This window comes from Pristiophorus japonicus, chromosome 2, assembly GCF_044704955.1.
Source record: "Pristiophorus japonicus isolate sPriJap1 chromosome 2, sPriJap1.hap1, whole genome shotgun sequence".
Lineage (NCBI taxonomy): Eukaryota > Metazoa > Chordata > Chondrichthyes > Pristiophoridae > Pristiophorus > Pristiophorus japonicus.
The window spans coordinates 372,210,401-372,234,223 of record NC_091978.1 but is presented as its reverse complement, the minus strand read 5'-3'; the positions used below and the strand labels follow the sequence as shown (position 1 = coordinate 372,234,223).

The following is a 23,823-nucleotide window of genomic DNA, read 5'->3' as shown; positions in this document are numbered from 1 at the left end:
GGTCGATGACCCTTTCGTCAGAGCTGGATAAAAGTTAGAGACATAACAGGTTTTTAAGCCAGTGCAGGGAGAGGGGGGAAGGGGGAAGAAAGATCGAAAGGGAAAGGTCTGATGGGGTGGGGGGCAGGAGAGATTAAACAACAAAATCAAAAGGAGGTGGCGATGGGACAAGTGAAGAGACAAAGGATGGGTCTGGAAACGGTGTAAATAGGCATGGCAGAAACGCCAGCAGCTGCCATCTGAAATATAGAGCCATTCCCTTTTACAGCTCCACGCCCATCCTTTGTCTCTTTACCTGTCCCATTACCATCTCCTTTTGCCTTGTACTATCATAACTTTTGTCGTTTAATCTCTCCTGCCGCCCACCCTATCACAGACCTCCCCCCGTTGTTCATCCGTCCCTTTGCCCCCTCTCCCTGCCCCATGCACTCGGTTAAAACCTGTTCCACCTCGAACCTCTTTCCGTATCTGACGAAGGGTCACCGTGCTGAAACGTGAACTCTGTTTCTCTCCCCACAGACGCTGCCCGACACGCCATTGTCTGCTTCTATCCCAAATATTAGCACTTGGATTTGCAGAACTCTGGGATTTTGGGACGTCCCTGCCAAGCACTATACTTCCGTTCAATATTTGATGTTTGTTCTCCCCACTATAAACTGTTAGTCTCGTGCATAGCCCGTACTTCCTGTAAGCATCGCTCTTGCTCCCCACCACACGTGGTTGATGGGCTTAAAGTAATCAACAGCAAATTATAACTGAAGAAATAAGGAATGTAATATTCATTAGTGAGGCAAGCGGGTCGAGAATTCAATCACTCTGATAGTACCTTGTGCGTTACATGGCACATCATCCCTATTGATTGAAGCATACAGCACAGGAGGAAGCAATTGGGCCCATCGTGCCTGTGCCGGCTCTGTGACAGAGCGATCCAATCAGTCCCACTCTCCCCGCTCTTTCCCCACAGCCCGGCACATTTCTCCTTTACAACCATTTATCCAACTCCCTTTTGAAAGTTACTATTGAATCTGCTCCCACCGCCCTTTCAGGCAGCGCGTTCCCGATCACAACAACTCGCTGCGTAAACACATCCTCCTCATCTCCCCCTCTGGTTCTTTTGCCGATTGCCTTAAATAGGTGTCCCTCTGGTTACCGACCCTCCTGCCCCTGGAAACCGTTTCTCCTGATTTACTCGATCAAAAAAACCTTCATGATTTGAACACCTCGATTAAATCTCCCCCTTAACCCTCTCTGCTCCAAGGAGAACAACCCCAGCTTCTCCAGTCTCTCCACGTAACTCAAGTCCCTCATCCCTGGAACCATTCTAGTCAATCTCCTCCGCCCCTCTCCCAGGTCTTGGCAACCTTTTGTTATAAAAAGTATAAACTGCAACTTACAGCGGGAGATGCGCTAACCATAGGAAGCGTAAGCCCTTATGTTAAAGGACACCTTTGGGCAGAAGTTGTACTATATGCACAGGAGGTGCGTAACTTAGCAGAGCCAACCTCATTGACTTAAGCTCATTATTTTTGAAGTTACTTATCTAGGGTGCTGACAGTTGATCAAAACGTTGCTTTATTTCAGGTGCCTTAATTTCCATCAACTAATTTTTGTTTTTTTAATTTAATTTTTTTTCTCTATCTAATTTGTTTCTCTTCTATTTCCACAGAATTTTGGTTTTAAAACTTTTCCATTGGTTCTGTCAGATATTTGTAGATGTGTTCTGTTCCCATTCTTCACAACTTCCTACTGATCTTTCTGTCTCTTTATTTTCTGGATTTTCTTATGAGAAGAACAACACATTTATGGCCAGAAGAAAGGTACAAACGCAATGATTGTTGAAGGGCAGAGCTGGTAGAGACACTCTGTCCCACCTGGCATGTTCCTTCCTGCACTATTTCATACCTTAGGGCAGTGTTGATGGAACTGCAAAATCCACAACTTGTAAAAATAAATGTGTTTTTTTGTTTGCAGGGAGGTATGGAGCTTTGAAATTGGCAGCCTGTGCTCCTGTTAAATCAGTTTTAGGACTTCTGATATTTTACTGCAGCTTTCAATGGTATTGGATACAGTTTGAGAAAAACTTGTGATTAGAACATAAGAAATAGGAGCAGGAGTCAGCCATTTGGCCCCTCGAGCCTGTTCCGACATTCAATAAAAGATCATGGCTGATCTGATCTTAGCTTTAACTCCACTTCCCTGCCCGCTCCCCATAACCCTTCACTCCCTTATCGTTCAAAAATCTGTCTATCTCCACCTTAAGTTATATTAAATGTCCCAGCCTCCACAGCTCTCTGAGGCAGAGAATTCCACAGATTTACAACCCTCTGAGAGAAGAAATTCCTCCTCTTCTCAGTTTTAAATGGGTGGCCCCTTATTCTGAGACTATGTCCCCTAGTTCTAGTCTCCCCCCACGAGGGGAAGCATCCTCTCTGCATCTACCCTGTCGAGCCCCCTCAGAATCTTATACGTTTCAATAAGATCACCTCAATCTTCTAAACTCCAATGAGTATAGGCCCAACCTGCTCAACCTTTCCTCATAAGACAACCCCTTCATCTCAGGAATCAACCGAGTGAACCTTCTCCTGAACTGCCTCCAATGCAAGTATATCCTTCCTTAAATACGGAGATAGAGTAGGTAAGTGAGGCTCAACCTAGCATCTCCACTCTTGTGTCTCCTTATCTATGTCCAGCTTTATTTTGAGTAAAGCAAATCAGAAAGGTGCTAATCGCTTTAATTCAGCTTGAAATTCCGTAAGGAAAATGTTAACCCACTAAATGCGATGACTTAGTTTGTCTGACTTCAAGCTGACCCAATCAAGTCATGCCAGATTAGGAATTACTAGAGCTTACCCTACCAACCTTCTCGAATAGCGAAGGCTGTGTTGTTTAAAATGATGAAGGGGTTCGATAGGGTAGATGTAGAGGAGATGTTTCCCCCTGTGGGAGAGACCAGAACTAGGGGCCATCAATATCAGACAGTCACTAATAAACCCAATGGGGAATTCAGGAGAAACTTCTTTACCCAGAGAGGGGTGAGAATGTGGAACTCACTGCCACAGGGAGGGGTTGAGGCGAATAGTATCGATGTATTTAAGGGGAAGCTGGATAAACACATGAGGGAGAAAGGAATAGAAGGATATGGTGATGGGGTGAGATGGAGAGGGGTGGGAGGGGGCTGGTGTGGAGCATAAACCCCGGCACGGAGCGGTGGGACATAAACCCCGGCACGGAGCGGTGGGACATAAACCCCGGCACGGAGCGGTGGGACATAAACCCCGGCACGGAGCGGTGGGACATAAACCCCGGCACGGAGCGGTGGGACATAAACCCCGGCACGGAGCGGTGGGACATAAACCCCGGCACGGAGCGGTGGGGCCCAATGGCCTGTGTCTGGGCCGCACATTCTGTGCAATTCTCTGCCTGTCATCAAGTTACTTCCTTTAGTTCACTTAGCGGTGATCCCAGAGAAATGTATAATCCATCGCAGTCACCGCCTCCCTGTGCGCGTAAGTGAGACCAAGGAAATAAACGCAATGTTCAAATGGGATTGTCAATCGCCCGCTCCACTGCCTCGGGGTTTTAATGAGATAACATCCCACGAGGACTTCCAGAGAAACTTAAAACATCTTAAAGGAAACCATCTTTTAAAAATGTGATTGTTTTTGGATAATAACAACTTGTGGTGTGTCCCCTAATCGGTGCGGTTCCCGAAGGGTTTGAGCTGATGAAAACTAGAAGGGGAACAGCCTCTCTCTCTCAAATATTGTAGATACTTGATCTGATTTCAAAAGATGCCACAAGCAACTAGTAAAATGCAACTGTGAAAGGCTTGTCTGAATTACTTCAAATGCAAACCTAGCGATTAAACCCCCTGCAGTTTTATTTAGTGATCACTTGGTGCATTTAAAAAAAATATTGCCTCTGGTTAGCTTTTCTGGGAATTAGATTTTAGGACATCTGTTCCTGATGACAAATGGGGCTTTGCAATACAGTGCTCACCAGTATTGTTACACTGATGAATAGTAATGCAGTTCATGTTGTTTTGATGTTGATGGAGGGAATAATATCGCCCATGGCACTGGGACAAATTCTTTCAATGGTGCCATAGGATTTATAACATCCAGCTGAATATGTAGACAAGACCTTGCTTTTAGTATCTCATGTCGAAGGCATCATCAAAGATACAGGGTACGGTAGCACAGTGGTGATGTAACTGGGCCAGTAATCCAGGGGCCTGGCCCAATGATCCGGAGACACGGGTTCAAATCCCACCACGGCAGCTGGGGAATTTAAATTCAATTAAATAAATCTGGAATTAACAGTGTCAGTAATGGTGCCCATGAAGCTACCGGATTGTCGTAAACACTCATCTGATTCACTGATGTCCTTAGTGGAAATTTCCGTGGAAGGAAATCTGCCGCCCTTGCTTGGTCTGGCCGATATGTGACTCCAGACCCACAGCGACGTGGTTGACTCTTAACTGCCCCCTGAAATGGCCCAGCGAGACACTGCGTTGTACCAAACCGCTGCGGCAAAGTCAGCGCTGGGGGAGCACCTTCACCACACGGACTGCAGCGGTTCAAGAAGGCGGCTCACCACCACCTTCTCAAGGGGCAATTAGGGATGGGCAATAAATGCCGGCCTTGCCAGCGACGCCCACATCCCGTGAAGTGTTAGATTGATGTGCTCAGCTCTGCATTTGGGGGCTTGAATTTCCAACCTTCTGATTGACAGGTGTAGAGTGCGACTAGCTGAGCCAATGGTATTGCAGACTATTGAGAATTCCTAGGTAATGAGCCAAAAGATTTGAATATGTAAAGGGTAATTGTTGGTGAGTGGGCGATTGTTTTGTTAACGCTCGGTTAGGATAGGTGTCAGTGCGCACATGCTTGTTCAAATGTCATCCAACCCTAATCCTAATCCATTCGTGACATTTTTGGCTATTCCAATTAATAATTGCCACCAAATATCAAATCCCTGTTGCAACAGGCTTAATGCATTCCATCACGTGTTCCTAATCTGCTTACTAATGCTCTAATCGGTTTACATCTCCAAAATCAACTGAGCCAACCAATATAAGCCGAGGGAAAACACGACAAAGGTTCACCTGGAGGGATCAGACCCGGGGTTAAAGGTTGGGAAGAGGCACTGCTGGAGGAGCTGCTGCTTATATCGGCGGGCGCACATTTCTGAGCCCAGGTTCTGTTCCAATCCAGCCTCGTGGGATGCAGGTTTCCTCCTCTTCATATACATTTTACAGGAAATGGGTTTGGGCAGGTTCAAGCCAAGTGCAGTCCCCCAACAGGTTCCGGTATCCCCCACCCCAAACCCCCCCCAGCACCTCCATGGGTGCAGGTCCCTCCTCTCCTCCCTCACCCGCAACCCCCCTTCCCCCCCAGGCACCTCCATGGGTGCAGGTCCCTCCTCTCCTCCCTCATCCTCAACCCCCCTTCCCCCCCCAGGCATCTCCATGGGTGCAGGTCCCTCCTCTCCTCCCTCACCCGCAACCCCCCCTTCTCCCCCAGCACCTCCATGGGTGCAGGTCCCTCCTCTCCTCCCTCATCCTCAACCCCCCCTTCCCCCCCAGCACCTCCATGGGTGCAGGTCCCTTCTCTCCTCCCTCACCCGCAACCCCCCGTTCCCCCCCCAGCACCTTCATGGGTGCAGGTCCCTTCTCTTCCTCACCCGAAACCCCCCCTTCCCCCCCAGCACCTCCATGGGTGCAAGTCCCTCCTCTCCTCCCTCACCCTCAACCCCCCCCTTCCCCCCCAGCACCTCCATGGGTGCAGGTCCCTCTGCTCCTCCTCCCCCCCTTGGATACCGGATACCGGTCCCTCCTCTCCTCCCTCACCCTTACCCCCCCCCTTCCTCCCCAGGCACCTCCATGGGTACTGGTCCCTCCTCTCCTCCCTCACCCTTACCCCCCCCCCCCCCTTCCTCCCCGGCACCTCCATGGGTACCGGTCCGGTCTCTCCCCCCCCCCCCCAGCCCAGAATGGATGCTGTCCCACTGCACGGACTGGCGATCTCTTGGCCCAGTGAGCTGTGGGTGAAGTCCGCTTTGCTGAGCCGGGTGCGTAGATCCAGCGACAATGTGTGAGGGGACTTCGCATTTCTCGTGTTGATCAACTCAAAATTGCCTCTCCTGCCCCTCTGCCCCCCTCCACAAACAATGGTTTATCTACAGATCTAGAGTCGCTGTGGATCTAAAGTAATCGGGGTGAGGGGGCGATGTACTTTGAAATCTTGCAATATGACCCAGGCACTGTGTCACCGCAAACCTTAATTATTAGAGCCCAGTTTGTCCCCTCTTCACTCTGGACTCTGCCACTGACCAGGAAATTCGACAAAAAATCTTGGTTCAACTTTCAACATTATTCAACAAATTGTTAATTTCTGGGTTGTGGTTGCAGGATTTTGAGTGTTGAGTGTCATCCTCAACGTGTTCCGAGGTTGGGTATGAATTTGTGGCTATTAATTTCAAACCCGGGACCGTTTGGGTGAGGCAGGACTTTCGACAGGCTCTGATTAAAAATTGAAGGCAGTGTGACGGCACGTTAAGTGCGCAACTCGAATGTCTTTAATGTTCAGCCAGCCTCTGTGTGTCTGTGCGTCTGTCCGCGATCGAGGAGTGGGACACTAACGTTGCCGTGATGTTTTGCTAGGTGCATCAGCTGCTGCACGTAAGGAAGTCATTCGGAACAAGATTCGAGCAATTGGCAAGATGGCCAAGATGTTTTCCGTCCTCCGGTAAGTCTCTGATTTCCTCAGCTGGAGTTTTGTGGCCAATTCTGAGCACCGCACTTTAGGCAGGTCGCCAAGTCCTTGGAGAGGGTGCGGAGGAGATTTACCAGAATAGTTCCCGAGGACGTGGAGAGATTGGAGAAGCTGGGCTTGCTCTCCTCGGAGAAGAGAAGGATAAGGGGAGATTTGATTGAGGCGTGCAAAATCATGAAGTGTTTTGATAGAATAAATAAGGCGCAGCTGTTTCCAGTGGTGGGGAGGATCAGTAACCAGAGGGACACAGATTTAAGGGGATTGACAAAAGAACCGGAGGCAACATGCTGAAATATTTGCTGTGATCGGGAACGCTCTGCCTGAGAGGGCTGTGGGAGCAGATTCAATAGTAACTTTCAAACCGGGAATTGGATAAATACTGGAAAAGGAGGAATGTGCTGGGCTGTGGGGAAAGAGCGGGGGGAGTGGGACTGATGGGATCGCTCTGTCACAGAGCCGGCACAGGCTCGATGGGCCCAATGGTCGCCTCCCGTGCTGAGAGAATCTACGATTCGAGGTCAAATGCCCAAAATAAAATTGTGCTTGGATCGAATGAAAGAGAAATCAGCTTTCAGTCGGTTTATTGACCAGCTGTTGGGTTGTTGAGTTGATCGGAAAGCCCTTTCAGGAACCTGTTTGGGCCCCAAATTGCCCCTTTCTATAAGGCCCATGGCCGCCTGAAATCGGCGAACACGGGTCGGTGCGGACTGACTGCCGAGTCTCCGCGGAGGGGCCGCCATTTTGGATATTGCCCTGCTTTACGTTTGGAGCGGTGGTCCCTGCGTTTTCCCGCTGCGCGACCCTGCGCCGACCCCTTTCAACGCTCTTCACAGGAGTGTTGCAAGATAAAAAAAATTAATACCGAGCCACAAAAGTAGAAATTAGGGCAGGTGGCCAAAAGCTTGGCTAAGGAGCGTCTTGAGGGAGGAAATAGAGGCGGAGAGGTTTAGGGAGGGAGTTCCAGAGCTTGGGGCCCAGGCAGCTGAAGGCACGGCCACCGATAGTGGAGCGATTATAATCAGGGATGGTCAGGGGGGCAGAATTAGAGGAGCGCAGAGATCTCGGGGTTTGTGGGGCTGGAGAAGATTACAGAGATAGGGAGGGGCGAAGCTATGAAGGGATTTGTAAACGAGGATGAGAATTTTGAAATGAATAAACATCTCGGCAACAATACCTTTCATTTCCGAGCCAAGCTAGTGTTTGGCTACACAAGGAATGGAGGAATCGGATAACTGGGGAGTCCGGGATTGGCCGTGGGGGGGAACTGAGTTGAAGCTCGAGGGTCCGTGAATTACTGTACTGGGGCAGGGCTGCAGCCGTTGACCGTTGGGAGTTCAACTGATGAGTTCCCATTCCCCCCCCGACTGCGGAGCGGGTTGCCATCAGGGCTAACAAAAAAGCAGCCACTTACGTATTATGTTCCATCATGGGTACTTGCAGCAGTCCGATTTCACTGAGTGCTTAGAATGATCGGAATCGTACCGCACAGGAGGAGGCCATTGGGCCCATCGAGCCTGTGCCGGCTCTGTGACAGAGCGATCCAATCAGTCCCACTCCCCTCGCTCTTTCCCCACAGCCCGGCAAATATTTTCCTCTTCAACTATTTATCCAATTCCCTTTTGAAAGTTACTATTGAATCTGCTCCCACCGCCCTTTCAGGCAGCGCGTTCCCGATCACAACAACTCGCTGCGTCGAAATATCATCGCTCCCTCTCTGGTTCTTTTGCCAATTACCTTAAATCTGGGACAGGTGGGTTTTTACGGCAGTCCTGTAGTTCTACGGCAATGCATTACCGATGATTTTAGTGCAGATTTTTAACTGAATTTAAATCCCCCAGCTGCCGTGGTGGAATAGTGGACTCACGATCCAGTCCCTGGATCACTAGTCCGGTAACATAATCACCCCCCGATCCACCTGTGGTCCCTAGCTTGTGCATCTTGGATTATTTTAATGCAGCTTCGCTCCTGAGCATTTCTCCATGGGTACCCGTTCTTGACCCCTCGAGCCCGCTCCGCCATTCAATACAATCGACCTCAACTCCACTTTCCCGCCTGATCCCCATATCCCTCGATTTCCCGAGAGTCCAAGAATCTATCGATCTCAGCCTTGAATATGCTCGTCGAACCGAGGAGAGATGGTTCCCGTAGTGAGCGGACTGCAATCAGCTAGACTGCTCTGTGCATCTCCTGAGCAACTGGGAACAGGTCGGTCCTCTGCTCCTTGGGCAGTGCCCTGGGGAGCTGCCAGAGGGGGAATAATTAAATCTGGGGTTACAAAAGAACGTATGACATGGGAGCAGGAATCGGCCATTCGGCCCCTCGAGCCTGCTCTGCCATTCAATAAGATCACGGCTGATCTTCGACCTCAACTCCACTTTCCCACCTGATCCCCATATCCCTCGATTCCCCGAGAGTCCAAAAATCTATCGATCTCAGCCTTGAATATACTCAACGACTGAGCCTCCACAGCCCTCTGGGGCAGAGAATTCCAAAGATTCACCACCCTCTGAGTGAAGAAATTCCTCCTCATCTCAGTCCTAAATGGCCGACCCCTTATCCTGAGACTGTGACCCCTGGTTCTAGACTCCCCAGCCCGGGGGAAACATCCTCCCTGCATCTACCCTGTCAAGCCCTGTAAGAATTTTGTATGTTTCAATGAGATCACCTCTCATTCTTCTAAACTCCAGAGAGTATCGGCCCAACCTGCTCGGGTTCATCTAAAGTCATTGATATAAATTGGAAATAGGATTGAGGGGGTTGCGAGAATTAATTACTGCACGTGCAACAGAATTAAATTCCAGAGAATAATTACACTTGACACAAATTCCAACTTATTTCGGAATAAGCTAAACCTTATCCTGCCGATTCAAGCCGCTCCTTGTGATGGAATTCAAGTAGTTTTACAGCCTCTTGTCTGACTTCAGCATTGCATTATTTCAACTAGTATCCGGATTGCATTTGTGTAATAGAGCTCTCCCCAAGTGGACTACTGTGGTAATGCAACTAATGTAAATACAATAAAAGGGTCATGTGGCAAGGTCACATGATGCCAGTTTCTCTATTGGAGCCATCTTGCGTCGAGTGGTTTTGTTAATGATGTCGTAGGAATATATCACAATTTACGGATGAATGGTGTGAGGTCCGAGGATGATGATCTGAGGTGAGGTCTTACCCCCCCATCGTGTTGGGTTCGTAGTCGCCTGCTCTAGATACCGGCAGGAATACCGGCGGGCGTGCAATTAGCAGGATGGCTCAGTTGGAACTGGCCGCTGTTCCCCGACATGTGACGGCTTCTGTTGCCATGCTGTTCATGGATAATTTTTCTGTGCTGGCCTTTTCCAGAGAGGAGAGTGAAAGTGTTCTGACACTAAAGGGCCTGACTCCGACAGGAATGCTTCCCAGCGGAGTGCTCGCTGGGGGGAAGCAGACACTCCAAAGTGGTAAGAATGGAATTTATCTCTCTGTCCTGGTTCTTCTCGGCTGATGTGAACAAACATACTGTTGCTTTTGCCAATGATTTTGCGGCCAGCTTTTATCCAATCGGACACCATGTTCTGTTAATGGTAATGACCGACACAGGAGCAAAGAGAATTAGTGCCATTTTTCCGGGACTTGGTTAAAGCGAACAGTGCAGAGAAATAGTCAGTCCTGAAATAGAATGGCCCTTTATAGAGTGTCTTTGTGACGGTATTTGGCAATTATTTGTTTACCACCAAATTGACGATGCACAGAGACAAACCGTCGCACTATGAAAGTGCTCACCAACTGTTCACTTCCCACTCGAGCGTTTATCTTGTACTATCACCAGCGGATCAACGTCAAGCTGCCAGTTCTACTTGTCTACGGTAAAGGTTAAAAGCACAAGATAATAGTAATCACTGCCATCATTTGTCCACTTAGTTCATGGGCATCGCCGGCATTTAATGCCCGTCCCGAATTACACCGGATATATGACCCAGAAACAGACCATTGGGCCCAACCAGTCCATGCCGGTGTTTATGCTCCACTCGAGCCTCCTCCCGTCTTTCCTCATCTAAATCTATCAGCATAACCCTCTATTCCCTTCTCCCCATGTGCTTGTCTAGCCTCCCCTTAAATACATCGATACTATTCGCCTCAACCCCTCCCTGTGGCAGCGAGTTCCACATTCTCACCCCTCTCTGGGTCAAGAAGTTTCTCCTGAATTCCGTATTGGATTTATTTGTGATTATTTTATATTGATGGCCTCTAGTTATGCTCTTCCCCACAGAGGGAAACATTCTCTCTGTATCCACTCTATAATCGCCCTTGAGGAGGTGATGGTGAGCCGCCACCTTGAACCGCTGCAGTTTTTCATAGCGGACCAACTGAGTGTCTCGCTGGGCCATTTCAGGGGGCTGTTAAGAGTCAACCACAGTGCTGTGGGTCTGGAGTCACATATCGGCCGGACCGGGTAAGGGTGGCAGATTTCCTTCCCTAAAGGGACATCAGTGAACCCGATGGGTTTTTACAACAATCCCGTAGTTTCATGGTTACCATTAATGGCTCTGGATTTTTATTCCAGATTTATTTAATGAACTGAATTTAAATTCCCCGGCTGCCGTGGTGGGATTTGAACTTGTGTCTCTGGATCATTAGTCAAGTGACATCACCACTGTGCTACTGTTCCCAATAAACTGAGATCACCTGTACCGGGGAGTTGCACACTGCAGTCACGTGTGCAACACAGATGGCCTGTACAGTTAGCTGTGAGCTGCAGTAAGCTGATGTCTGTGTGTGCGGTGGTTGTGTGTGTGTGGTTGTTTGTGGATTACTGCAGCGTACAGCTCACTATAAATCTCTGCCGTGTAGAACACCACAAGATGCGAGCGTGCAGGGGGCTGGCTCCCGGGCTGGTAGCTATACTGCACAGCATGGTCGCACACTCTCGCATCTCATTTCTTGGTCGAATCCTCGCAGAGCAGACTGTGCAAACAACTTCAATCTTTCACTCCGGTCGGTCATTACCAGAAGTTTTTTTCGCAAAAATTATTCTAAATATAATTTTGGTAAAAATGATCTTTTTTTAAAAAAATGGCACATTGGTGAGGGTACAAGTGTGTGCAGTCTGGTTTCATTCATTGATTATTCGGGCTGCAAATGCTTATGTAACGTGTTCAATATTTGAACAGTGGGGGAAAGCCTGATGGCATTATGCAAAGTACAAGGTATCAGTCGGCTTGGTGCAAGCATGCATTCCTAATCTGTTATAATGCATTCATGAAAATTCGATTAGCTTTAATCTCGAAGTATTAGCAGCCCTAATAATAAAGCAGATGGTAATTTTCCTGAATTATTTCGTGTGAATAATTATATATTTAAGGAGTCAAGTCCAATTTTTTTTTTAAACATTCATAAAAATATTGCCTTCTTAGTTGGATGCCCAGTGTCCGAGCCTTGGCAGAAGAGGTTTGTGGCTCGGATGTGCATCCTTGTCTTGAGATCATGAAACCCGTATTTTCTGTGATACCTGGGGTGATGGTTTTCAGATTATCAGCGGCTCGTAGAATCAGTCAAAACGAAATGTGTACAATATAATTCTGTGGCAGCGGTCCCTGATTGAGCAGTACTGTATCACCCTCGCTGCGTCTCCGAGGGGTTGGTGGGAAGGAAATTGAGAAATCATTTCTACCAGGTCAAGTATTTAAATGACGCTGGTTGGGATATCTTTAGTGAAGGAATATTTCCTAAACACCTTCCTCCACCCCAGCACCATCTTCCCTCCGTTACGGAAATTAGCTCAAGGGGCTATTAGTAAAGGCCCCTTTTTTAAGCTGCTTATCTCTGTACTGGTTAGATTATTACAGGTAAGCCCACCGTTCCTTTGTGGGTGTTACAGGTGTGGCTTTTGCGTTAAAGCACACTGCAGCCTTCCCCCAGTGATGCCCCAAGCGTGCGTTTGAGTTAAGTGGTAAGCCAAAATGGCATTTTGTTAAATTTGATCATTTTTTAAAAATAATTTAAAGAAAATTGGACCAGACGCTGAATTATGTGAAGTCTTTGCTTGGGTGTCGGGCTAACCTCTATCTTTCACTTTAAAAGAATTTGTAAAATCTTTTTTCCAGAAGGTTTAAAAGAAGGAAAGCCAAGAGTCGGAGTTGTTTGGAAACCCTGACTTTAAATGAATGTCGGTGTTTATGTTCTGTGAATGTGCCCTAGGCTTGTGACGGCAGCGGTTAGGATATCACTGCTGATTTGACATGGACGATGGACTGAGCAAGTGTCACATTAGCTGGAGAAATCCCGAAAGATTGAGTTTAATCGGTTTATGTAGTTCAGTGAAAGATAATTCTCATCCCTGGCCCAGCAGATAGATTCGCCCCTTAATTTATTTCTCCTTATTAAGCAACCTTTTTATTTATAACAGTCTTTGAAATATATTTCATGCCCCCTGCATTAGTTTTTGGGAACTGCTCCTGGATATCAGGTGTAAGTGGCTTGTCATAAGAACATGAATTAGGAGCAGGAGTCGGCCATTCGGCCCCTCAAGCCTGCTCCACCATTCAATAAGATCACGGCTGATCTTCGACCTCAACTCCACTTTCCCGCCCGATCCCCATATCCCTCGATTCCCTTAATATCCAAAAATCTATCGATCTCAGCCTTGAATATACTCAACGACTGAGCCTCCACAGCCCTCTGGGGCAGAGAATTCCAAAGATTCACCACCCTCTGAGTGAAGAAATTCCTCCTCATCTCAGTCCTAAATGGCCGACCCCTTATCCTGAGACTGTGACCCCTGGTTCTAGACTCCCCAGCCCGGGGGAAACATCCTCCCTGCATCTACCCTGTCAAGCCCTGTAAGAATGTTGTATGTTTCAATGAGATCACCTCTCATTCTTCTAAACTCTAGAGAATATCGGCCTAGTCTACTCAATCTCTCCTCATAGGACAATCGCCCCATCCCAGGAATCAGTCAGGCATTGGGGGATTATCCACATAGTATAAGAAATAGGAGCAGGAGTCGGTCATTCGGCCCCTCGAGCCTGCTCCGCCATTCAATGAGATCACGATTGATCTGATCTTGGCCTCAACTCCAGTTCCCTGTCCTAATTGAAGCAGGGAAGTTAGATTACAACATCTAGTCTCCCCCCATCCCCCCTGCCCTTTCACCACGTGTTATACAGAATCGAATGTAGAAATTCCATGTTTGATAAATGAGCTACGACAGCTAGGCCTTGGACACGAAGGAGACTGACCATTGCCCAATGACATATTGAAGTCACTCAGTAACTGAGTATTTTTTGTTGAAATTGTTGACCCATTTTGTATTGTCACATTTAGTTAACTGAAGTAAATTGTCCTGGTGTGTGTGTGTGTGTGTGTATACATAGATATATATATATATTATATATATATGTGTGTGTGAACTCGGGGTATTGTGTGTGCAATGGGTAGCTGTCTGTTCAATGCCCCACCCCCCGTGAACTCCCTCCCTGCTTCACTCTCTCCGATATTCTATTTGCCTTCTGATATACTCTTTCTCTCTCTCTTCTGTTCAGACGAATCAGGTACTCCGTCCATTCACTTCACCCATGTACCTTTGTGTGTCAGTGTTCTGTGTGTTAGTGCTAACTCACACATGCTAATAACATTCACCTGTGCAAACTGACACACCACATCGCGCGTGTGTGCGCGCCTGCAAAAAAAATACATTCTCAATGTAAACCAAACATTTCAAGTCCCGAGGAAAGCAGTCAATGTGATTGGTTTCCTGCCTGCTCACAGTCTCTCACCCTGTGTAGTTGCAAGTACCCTAGAGTGTCACTACCTCCCTCTTTTGTTTTTTAATTTCTTTTATTATTCAATTACTTCATTTATTTTTATTATTATTATTATTTATTTTCTATTAAAAGCAGAAAAGCAGACCCTTACAGCCAAAACAAAACGTACGTGATATTCAGCATCATTGCTAGAAATGCTTGTGGACTACTAAAGCATCAAATCTTAAAAATTTCTACATAAAGGCTCAAGGCTTGTGTTATTTAATTGGTGAGATGAGACAAGCTGGGTCACCTGAATATCGACGGTATTTGATGGAATATAAAATATTATAAACACACGTGTACATGATAGACGCACGCCAGTATTATGGTTTCCTCTTTTATTTATTTTTAAAATTAGTTCCTGGGATGTGGGCGTCGCTGGCAAGGCCGGCATTTATTGCCCATCCCTAATTGCCCCTTGAGAAGGTGGTGGTGAGCCGCCGCCTTGAACCGCTGCAGTCCGTGTGGTGAAGGTGCTCCCACAGTGCTGTTAGGGAGGGAGTTCCAGGATTTTGACCCAGCGACGATGAAGGAACGGCCGATATATTTCCAAGTCAGGATGGTGTGTGACTGGGAGGGGAACGTGGAGGTGGTGGTGTTCCCATGCGCCTGCTGCCCTTGTCCTTCTAGGGGGTAGAGGTCGCGGGTTTGGGAGGTGCTGCCGAAGAAGCCTTGGCGAGTTGCTGCAGTGCATCTTGTAGATGGTGCACACTGCAGCCACGGTGCGCCGGTGGTGGAGGGAGTGAGTGTTGAAGGTGGGGGATGGGGGGCCGATCAAGCGGCTGCTTTGTCCTGGATGGTGTCGAGCTTCTCGAGTGTTGTTGGAGCTGCAACTCATCCAGGCAAGTGGAGAGTGTTCCATCACACTCCTGACTTGTGTCTTGTAGATGGTGGGAAGGCTTTGGTGACTGTGTTGTGTGTATATGTGCGGTGGGTGGTGTGTGTCTGTGTATGTGGGTGGTGTGTGTGGCTATATGTGTGTGTGTGGTTTAATATATATAATGTGTGTGTGGGTATATGTGTGTGTGTGTGGGTATATGTGTGTGTGTGTGGGTATATGTGTGTGTGTGTGGGTATATGTGTGTGTGTGGGTATCTGTGTGTGAGTGGGTATCTGTGTGTGAGTGTGTGTCTGTGTTTGAGTCTGTGTATGTGGGTGGGTATGTGAGTGTGTGTGTGTGGCTATATGTATGTGTCGGGGGGTGTGGGTGTCGGGGTGTGTGGGTGTGCGTGTCGGGGGGTGTGTGGGTGTGGCTATATGAGTGAGAGAGTGTGTGTCTGTGTGTGTAGGTATCTGAGTGTGTGGGGGTGTGTGAGTGTATGTGTGCGGGTGTCTGTGAGTGAGTGTGGTTTCCAGTCTCCAGTCAGCACTGCTGTTGCTGGTTGACCCAGAGCTCGAACCCAGAACACTGCCGGGATGAAGAGGGGCGGAGTGTACGGGTAGTGGGAGGATCCATGGTGGACATGGCGTGTAGCTCACAGGACTGAAGGTCAGGATCTCTGGAAATAGTTGGAATGAGTTGCAGTTGGGAGAAGAAGCGAGATGGTTGGGAGTGTGTGCAGAAAGACTGTAATGACAACTAACAGCCAGAAGTGGTTCTGAAGGGGAGAGTGTACTGGCACAAACTGCCCAGCCTCTCACTCTCACCCACTGTTGGTGCGGTTCCACCTGCAATAACTCACTGGGTCTGGAGCACTTGGTCATTGAGTCTTTCCCACGGGCAGGGAAAGGATTGTCCTCTGCACCCTGGCCACCTTCCCAGGTGGAGTGTGTCTGCCGCGTGCTGGCGAGAGTTTCAAAACAAAATCTGAATGTTCTAACAGTAAGGCGCCCGGAGTCAGAACTGGCCCGCGGGGATCCGGAACATTCTGAGAGTTTTCGTATGGGCGCAGATTATTGTCGGTCTGTAAGGCGCGGTGGAGAGTTTGCACTTTTGGCTGAGAAATAACACCACTGTGACCATCCAACCCACGTTCCTTCTGCAATCTGCGGGGGTCCACTGCAGGTGACGTGGCGGGTATTTAAACCAGTCTTGTACTTGTTGTTGGTAAGAACATAAGAAATAGGAGCAGGAGTCGGCCATTCGGCCCCTCGAGCCTGCTCCACCATTCAATGAGATCACGGCTGATCTTCAACCTCAACTCCACTTCTCCGCCCACTCCCCATAACCCTTCACTTCTCTATCGCTCAAAAATCTGTCTATCTCCACCTTAAATATATTCAGTGACCCAGCCTCCACAGCTCTCTGGGGCGGAGAATTCCACAGATTTACAACCCTCAGAAGAAATTCCTCCTAATCTCCGTTTTAAATGGGCGGCCCCTTATTCTGAGACTATGCCCCCTAGTTCTAGATTCCCCCACGAGGGGAAACATTCTCTCTTCATCCACCCTGTCGAGCCCCCTCAGAATCTTAAACATTTCAATAAGATCACCTCTCATTCTTCTAAACTCCAATGAGTAGAAGCCCAACCTGCTCAAACCTTTCTTCATAAGTCAACCCCCTTCATCTCCGGAATCAACCGCGTGAACCTTCTCTGAACTGCCTCCAATGCAAGTATATCTCTCCTTAAATACTGAGACCCAAACTGGACTTGTTCATTCCAAAACTACTGTTTGGAGCAGGGGCCCATTCACTGTTGTTGGTGAATGGGGAAAGACTTGGAACACGTGCCACAGACCTAGGGAGCTCTGCTGTGTTGGGCAGTAGTGAGAGAAGGTTGGTGTGACATGGGGCATTGTTGGGCTTGATGCCACCTTTCATTCCCGAGTACTCTGCATCTTGTGAGAACCTTATTTTCCATCACATACTGTAAGCCGGTGAATTGGGAGATTGAGTAATCCACGCAGACACACACAGACACCAATAGCACACTGATTTTTCTGCTCAATGGTCACGATCAATTTTTTCCTGTTTTCTCCTTCCATATAAACTGACTGTGTGTTGTCCTTTGTGACCATGCTGTTTCCTAGTTTCTCATCACCATGTAAGAGTACTAAAGCTTGTATTAAACCTGCTGCAGTTGCTATTATTTTGCTACACATTGATTGTTTAAGAATATATATTCTCGGCTCAACTTTCTCATCCGTTTTGCAACCCTTTTCTTCTCTCCAGCGACTGTTGAGGCTATAGAGGCTGACGAAGGTAATATTTCGGAAGGTGCCCTTTCTGTTGTACAACTGATGGGGTCTGTGCTGGGTTTATAACATACGTCTGTGTGAATATATATACATATATATATTTCGGTAGCTTGTATATGATGTGCGGGTGTTGGGTTAACCAGCAATTGTCTAACACTCCTTAACACTGTGTCGTATTAACCACCTCCAGGTGTGCTTGCTTGAATAGAGTTATCCTTTTTGTGCAGTTGCGTCCTTTTGCTCTTGCGAGTGAAATAAAAACCCGCCCCACCTGCGTTCTTCTGGCTGAACTGCACTGTCGTGTCACTCAGAGTCGAGCTGTACTTTTTCCAGAAGAGCTATTGACACTTTTTTTTCGGCACTTCAAAAATTGGCTTGAGACGCTTTGATCAAGAGCAAAACCGACTGCCGGTTAAATAGCAGTGACCCGACTGCTATTTACACTCAATTTTAAAAACCTCCTCCTTAACAAAACTCTGTTTCCACGGTGGAAATTCACTTTTGCTTTTGTTTTTTTTGTCCCTTGTGATTCTGTGGCTTTGCTGTGTGTGTGTGTGTCGTGTTATATTAGTGTCTGTGCAAACGAGTGTTACTCCGTTGTCTCATCAGCAGCTACAGCAGCAAGCTTACACAAGCTGGCTCTCCAGCCTTTTCACTGGGAGCTCAATAAATAATTACTAACCTCGGAGTGACATGCAGTGGGACCTGTTGATAGGCAACTTTCTACATTCACCATTAGTTAACTCCCTGTTGCAATGAAACCAACATTCAGTTCTAGTTTGCAAATATAAATATCAATCTCGCCCCCTTTTTTTTAGTTAATATAATCAGTGGAATGTGCGTCACACATGAATCGAAGATAAAATACTTCCAGCTCAGAGGTGTTTCATCTTTGCGTTTTACATTTTTTTGTAAAGCATTAATTCCAGTTCAGAATCTCGAACTTGCTTCAAGATCTTCGATCACAACAGAAGGTGAGCGTGTTGTTTCCTCAAACTGCCCCTCCTCTTTACCTGGTTCTGGCCACAGGGAGTTGCTGCTTGTAGCAACCGCCATTTTATTATTGAGAGGTTCCCACTGTAATAATCGAAACTACATTAACCGCCTGTTTGCTGCATGTCTGCTGGAGTTGACACACGGAATGGTTAACAATCATTGTGGCTGTATTGAACATTCTTAAATAGCTGCAGGTAACGCCCTGCATGAGGTGTGTCTTTACTGAAACGTTGATGAGTGACATTTCCTCTTAACCTTTTGAATACTAAATCCCCTTTGCTGATTGCCTGGCTCACTGTAAAGTCCATGGTTTCTCATGTAGAGCAACTGCGAAAAGGCGCTCATTTCTACATTGTTCCACCAAAGAGCCAGCACAGGCACGATGGGCCGAATGGCCTCCTTGTGTGCTGTATCCTTCTACAGTAACCTGCAGCCAATTAAAATGTCCTGGGAGGACTGACTACATTGCACCATTGAACAGAAAGTAGACGCACCCTTGATGGGGACAGTGGTCAGTCTGGATATTGACCTGTATCTCCTAATAGCTGGTGGTCGTCCCAGACCAAGGTTTTCTCACAGAAAAAGATTCAGGCTCCAACCAGGGTTTGAGGGGAGAGAAACAGGACAAGAGACTAACATAAGAACATAAGAAATAGGAGCAGGAGTCGGCCATTTGGCCCCTCGAGCCGGCTCCGCCATTCAATACGATCATGGCTGATCTGATCATGGACTCAGCTCCACTTCCCTGCCCGCTCCCCATAACCCTTGACTCCCTTATCGCTCAAAAATCTGTCTATCTCCACCTTAAATATATTCAATGACCCAGCCCCCACTGCTCTCTGGGGCAGAGAATTCCACAGATTTACAACCCTCTGAGAGAAGAAATTCCTCCTCGTCTCAGTCCTAAATTGGGTGGCCCCTTATTCTGAGACTATGCCCCCTTAGTTCTAGATTCCCCCATGAGGGGCAACATCCTCTCTGCATCTACCCTGTCCAGCCCCCTCAACAACTCGTCGTTAATTGACTTCGCTCTCTCTTTGCTTGTTAAAAGCTGGATGCAAATCAGTAATCCTTCACTGAACCGAAGTGGCCCAAAGAAGTCACGGAAAGTGCCCAAAGACCCAAAAATTATGCTGTGTGGAGCATGCCAGAAGAGCCAAGTGCCCTTGTCGTGTGCGCAAGTGTGCTCTGATGCAAAGCTATGGTGCTAGTTCTCAAAGGGTTAACATGTCACTTGATTGTATATTATTAAATATCTGTACACTCCAACCAGTTTTAGCCCCAAAGTACTGCTTCAGTTCTCATTGTCCAGCTCATCTGGGCTTTCGTTTCAGCTTCTCTAACCTGAATGTTTATTTTTTGGGGACAAGTAAAACACAATTATTTTAATTATGTATTGTCCTCCCAATTTTTAAACCTGGTTTCCTCCCCCCTTTCTGTCTCCAACCTACAAATGATTGGTTAGCCAAGGCAACAGACCAGGACATTGATCTAGATTTCTGTCAATGCCGTCTCTGTAACCAGCCACGCACCAACAGTTCTTTCCTTCCCAATGGGAGGGGACCCGAGCCTGTAATTCCATGCGCTACATATTCCTTCAGCACTCCACAGACCCAAACACCTTGTAAATCCAGCCAAATGCATCCTCGGGCTGCCCTGTGGTACACGAACTCTTCAACCTGAATCTCGATTTATGTAGCAAAAGAAATGAAAAGTTATCCAACAATAAACCAATAATTGAAGCACTGTCTGAGTGAGCCGTTATATTCGTAAGAATTAGGAGCAGGAGTCGGCCATTCGGCCCCTTGAGCCTGCTCCGCCATTCAATACGATCATGGCTGATCTGATCATGGACTCAGCTCCACTTCCCTGCCCGCTCCCCATAACCCTTGACTCCCTTATCACTCAAAAATCTGTCTATCTCCACCTTAAATATATTCAATGACCCAGCCTCCACAGCTCTCTGGGGCAGAGAATTCCACAGATTTACAACCCTCAGAGAGAAGAAATTCCTCCTCATCTCAGTTTTAAATGGGCGATCCCTTATTCTGAAACTATGCCCCCTAGTTCTAGATTCCCCCACGAGGAGGAAACATCCTCTCTGCATCTACCCTGTCAAGTCCCCCTCAGTATCTTATACGTTTCGATAAGTTCACCTCTCCAATGAGTATAGGCCCAACCTACTCGACCTTTCTTCAAAAGGCAACCCCCTCATCTCAGGAATCAACCTGGTGAACCTTCTCTGAACTGCCTCTAATGCAATTATATGCCTCCTTAAATATTTTTTCTTTTGTGTGCTGTGGAGGATATTTTAATTTTATTGGTGTTCAGTGTAAAAAAAAAATGTTGGTTCTTCTAAATCATCCTCCGTCTAACCTTCACGTGTTTCAGCTGAAAGTAATAGCATTTACTTCGGTGCGAAATTGCCTTTTCTCTAACCTCAATGCATGTGCAGGTGTAACAGGGTGGAGCTGAAACTGGTTTGAAGTAGAGCAAGGTGTACAGAGTTGTATGCACCACAATTGGGTTCTCACCGAGTTCCGACACCAACAATTACGGTTGTGCCAATTTTATTAACTTCACAGGAGGGGTGCAATATTAACCTCCAGACTTACCTGTGAGTTCAGTATGTTCTTAAATCTTGAATACATACGCCACAGTGTGCTAACCAAGTAACTGTACTGAACTTGTGTGTTGGGGAGGGGGAAAAAAATAGTTTCACATCTTTTTTCCCCCCCTTCTCTCCTCTCTCTTCCCACTCCCCCTGCCCCCGCTTCTCCGCTGGGGACACATCGCCGCCGGCTCAGCGATCCGAGGCTTCTCGCCACAACACAAGATTAGCAGTTTTGCCGAGGCCAAGGGGCTGGACCGTATCAACGAGAGGATGCCCCCTCGGCGTGATGGGGTAGCGAGTGATGGCAGCCTCAACTCTATCAACAAGGCGGTCTCCTCCGAGTCCAATGGCACTGAGAGTGGCAACATCCAGTGATGGATCCCCTCGCAGTTTCCAGTCCCAAGGCATGATTGTAATTGTTGCCACGTTAAGCGGTTTGACACTCTTGCCTCTGATTACTGCTGCATGCTCTGGGGAGCCGGGTGTTGGATGACAGACTACAGGAACAGAGGGTGATTGCTGACAGTTAAGTTACCTCAGATGGGATATGCCTTTGAAGCTTCTAAACAAGCAAAAAGTTTAAATGCTGGTTTAAATATTACACATTAGATGAATCAAAAAATGTTTTCCTTTTTGCATCGAGGAAAACTCGCAGATCTGTTTTGAAAAGGCCTTTACTGTAATGGATATGGGATCTTTGTCTAGTTGCTCTTTAACCTTCTAGTGTCCGTTTACGATTGCAGAACTTAAAGGTTTGACATATTATAAAAAAACAAATTGAAAATATGAGGTTGTACAAACTAAATCATAGCTGATTTGAGACGTGGACTATTTATTAACGTTTTTTCTGCTACTCTTGTAACGAGAATTTCAAACAAATTTGGCAGTCTTAAAGAAAAATAATAACTGTAAAGTTGCAAAATCATTAAAATGCCAAAAATCCAATTTGGTTTTGTACAAATTCTGCTTACCTCAGGTTTATTTAGTGAGCTTTGGACGCTACCAGTTTATGTATTTTACTTGGCTTTTACTCACTCGGTTAGTCGGATAGCCTTTTCCAAAAAAAAAAAGAAACTGGAAATTTATTTATAACCTTTTATCATTCATTATTTTGCGATGACATTTTGTTTGCGTAATGTTGGTTGTGGCTTGCTGAAATTGTATATTAATGAGTGATGCATTCATTTATAAAATTTTTATTTTAACTCTATGAAGAACAAGACGCAACGTATATTAAAACAAGAAGCAGCGAATAGCATCTGTAGTCAGTAACGCATGTCTCTCTTTACAATTTATGGCTGTACTGTCCTTGCACGGGACGCTAATGCGCTTGGTGATTTGACCTATACTGGAAATGTAATGTATACTTGCATACTTTATATTCACTGTACGAAATTGCTTAATGCCTTTTGAATTTTTGTAATTAAAAAAAAATATAATAATTCTTGAAATTATTCAGCGAGGGAGTGGAACCTTTGAACTTTTTTCAGTACATAAAATAAATGCACCTGTAGACAAATAGCATGTTTAGCAAACATTGTGAAAATTTAAATTAAAAAAAAATCGATGTGTGGGTACATGTAAAACTCTAGATGCATGATACTGTTTCAGTCACAATTGGTGCAGTCCAACTTTATTTCTTTTGTGCCACAAAAAAAAACATTTTGTGTATTTTCATGTTTGCTGTATCAGTTACGGGTTTGATCTGGTTAAAAAACTGGTCCATAATGGGTGAATTCATTGATCTTTGTTTTAACGATTGTAAGTGTGCCCAAGTAATTCACTACAACCTTCAATGCCTTGCCTTTGTAATTTGACCTCTGAAACGTCAGCAGTTTAAGCATGCACTTGTAACAATGAGGAAGTATTTTATATTACTATTTCAATAAAACATGCATGGACTTACTGGCGTGTGTGTTCGTTTAGTGACCTCGCTGTGTAGTTACTGAAACTTGCATTTAAACAAAACAAAAATCACTTCCGAAGTCCAACAGAATGGGGCTGCGTGTTGTGACACCTCTATTCCCAGCCACAATGCAGCTGATTTGGAAATTCCCCCATCTCCTCCTCTTCACTATGGGCAAACGTCAATATCTAAGTCGGATATCAAAGCTCCTGGTGGGAGTGCAGCGAAGGTTCTCCAGATTGATTCCCGGGATGGCAGGACTGACATATGAGGAGAGACTGGATCGACTGGGCCTGTATTCACTGGAGTTTAGAAGGATGAGCGGGGATCTCATAGAAACATATAAAATTCTGACGGGATTGGACAGGTTAGATGCAGGAAGAATGTTCCCGATGTTGGGGAAGTCCAGAACCAGGGGTCACAGTCTAAGGATAAGGGGTAAGCCATTTAGGACCGAGATGAGAAGAAACTTCTTCACTCAGAGAGTTGTTAACCTGTGGAATTCTCTACTGCAGAGAGTTGTTGAGGCCAGTTCATTGGATATATTCAAGAGGGAGTTAGATATGGCCCTTACGGCCAAAGGGATCAGGGGGTATGGAGAGAAAGCGG

The 23,823-nt window shown here is 46.7% G+C and overlaps 1 protein-coding gene across 4 annotated transcripts in view; it reads left to right on the top strand.

Moving 5' to 3' along the window:
- Positions 1-23,213, top strand: part of LOC139250860 (protein phosphatase 3 catalytic subunit alpha) — a 400,550-nt gene extending 377,337 nt beyond the window's left edge. The window contains exons 11-15 of one of the 4 annotated variants that reach the window (XM_070873136.1): positions 1,791-1,817; positions 6,665-6,749; positions 10,119-10,216; positions 17,673-17,702; positions 21,502-23,213. In XM_070873136.1, coding sequence (XP_070729237.1) covers positions 1,791-1,817; positions 6,665-6,749; positions 10,119-10,216; positions 17,673-17,702; positions 21,502-21,683 — 422 coding nt within the window. In that variant the 3' untranslated portion in view covers positions 21,684-23,213. The remainder of the gene's footprint in view (positions 1-1,790; positions 1,818-6,664; positions 6,750-10,118; positions 10,217-17,672; positions 17,703-21,501) is intronic. The other 3 variants (XM_070873137.1, XM_070873138.1, XM_070873139.1) reach the window with 3 other exon arrangements.
- Positions 23,214-23,823: the final 610 nt, after the last annotated feature.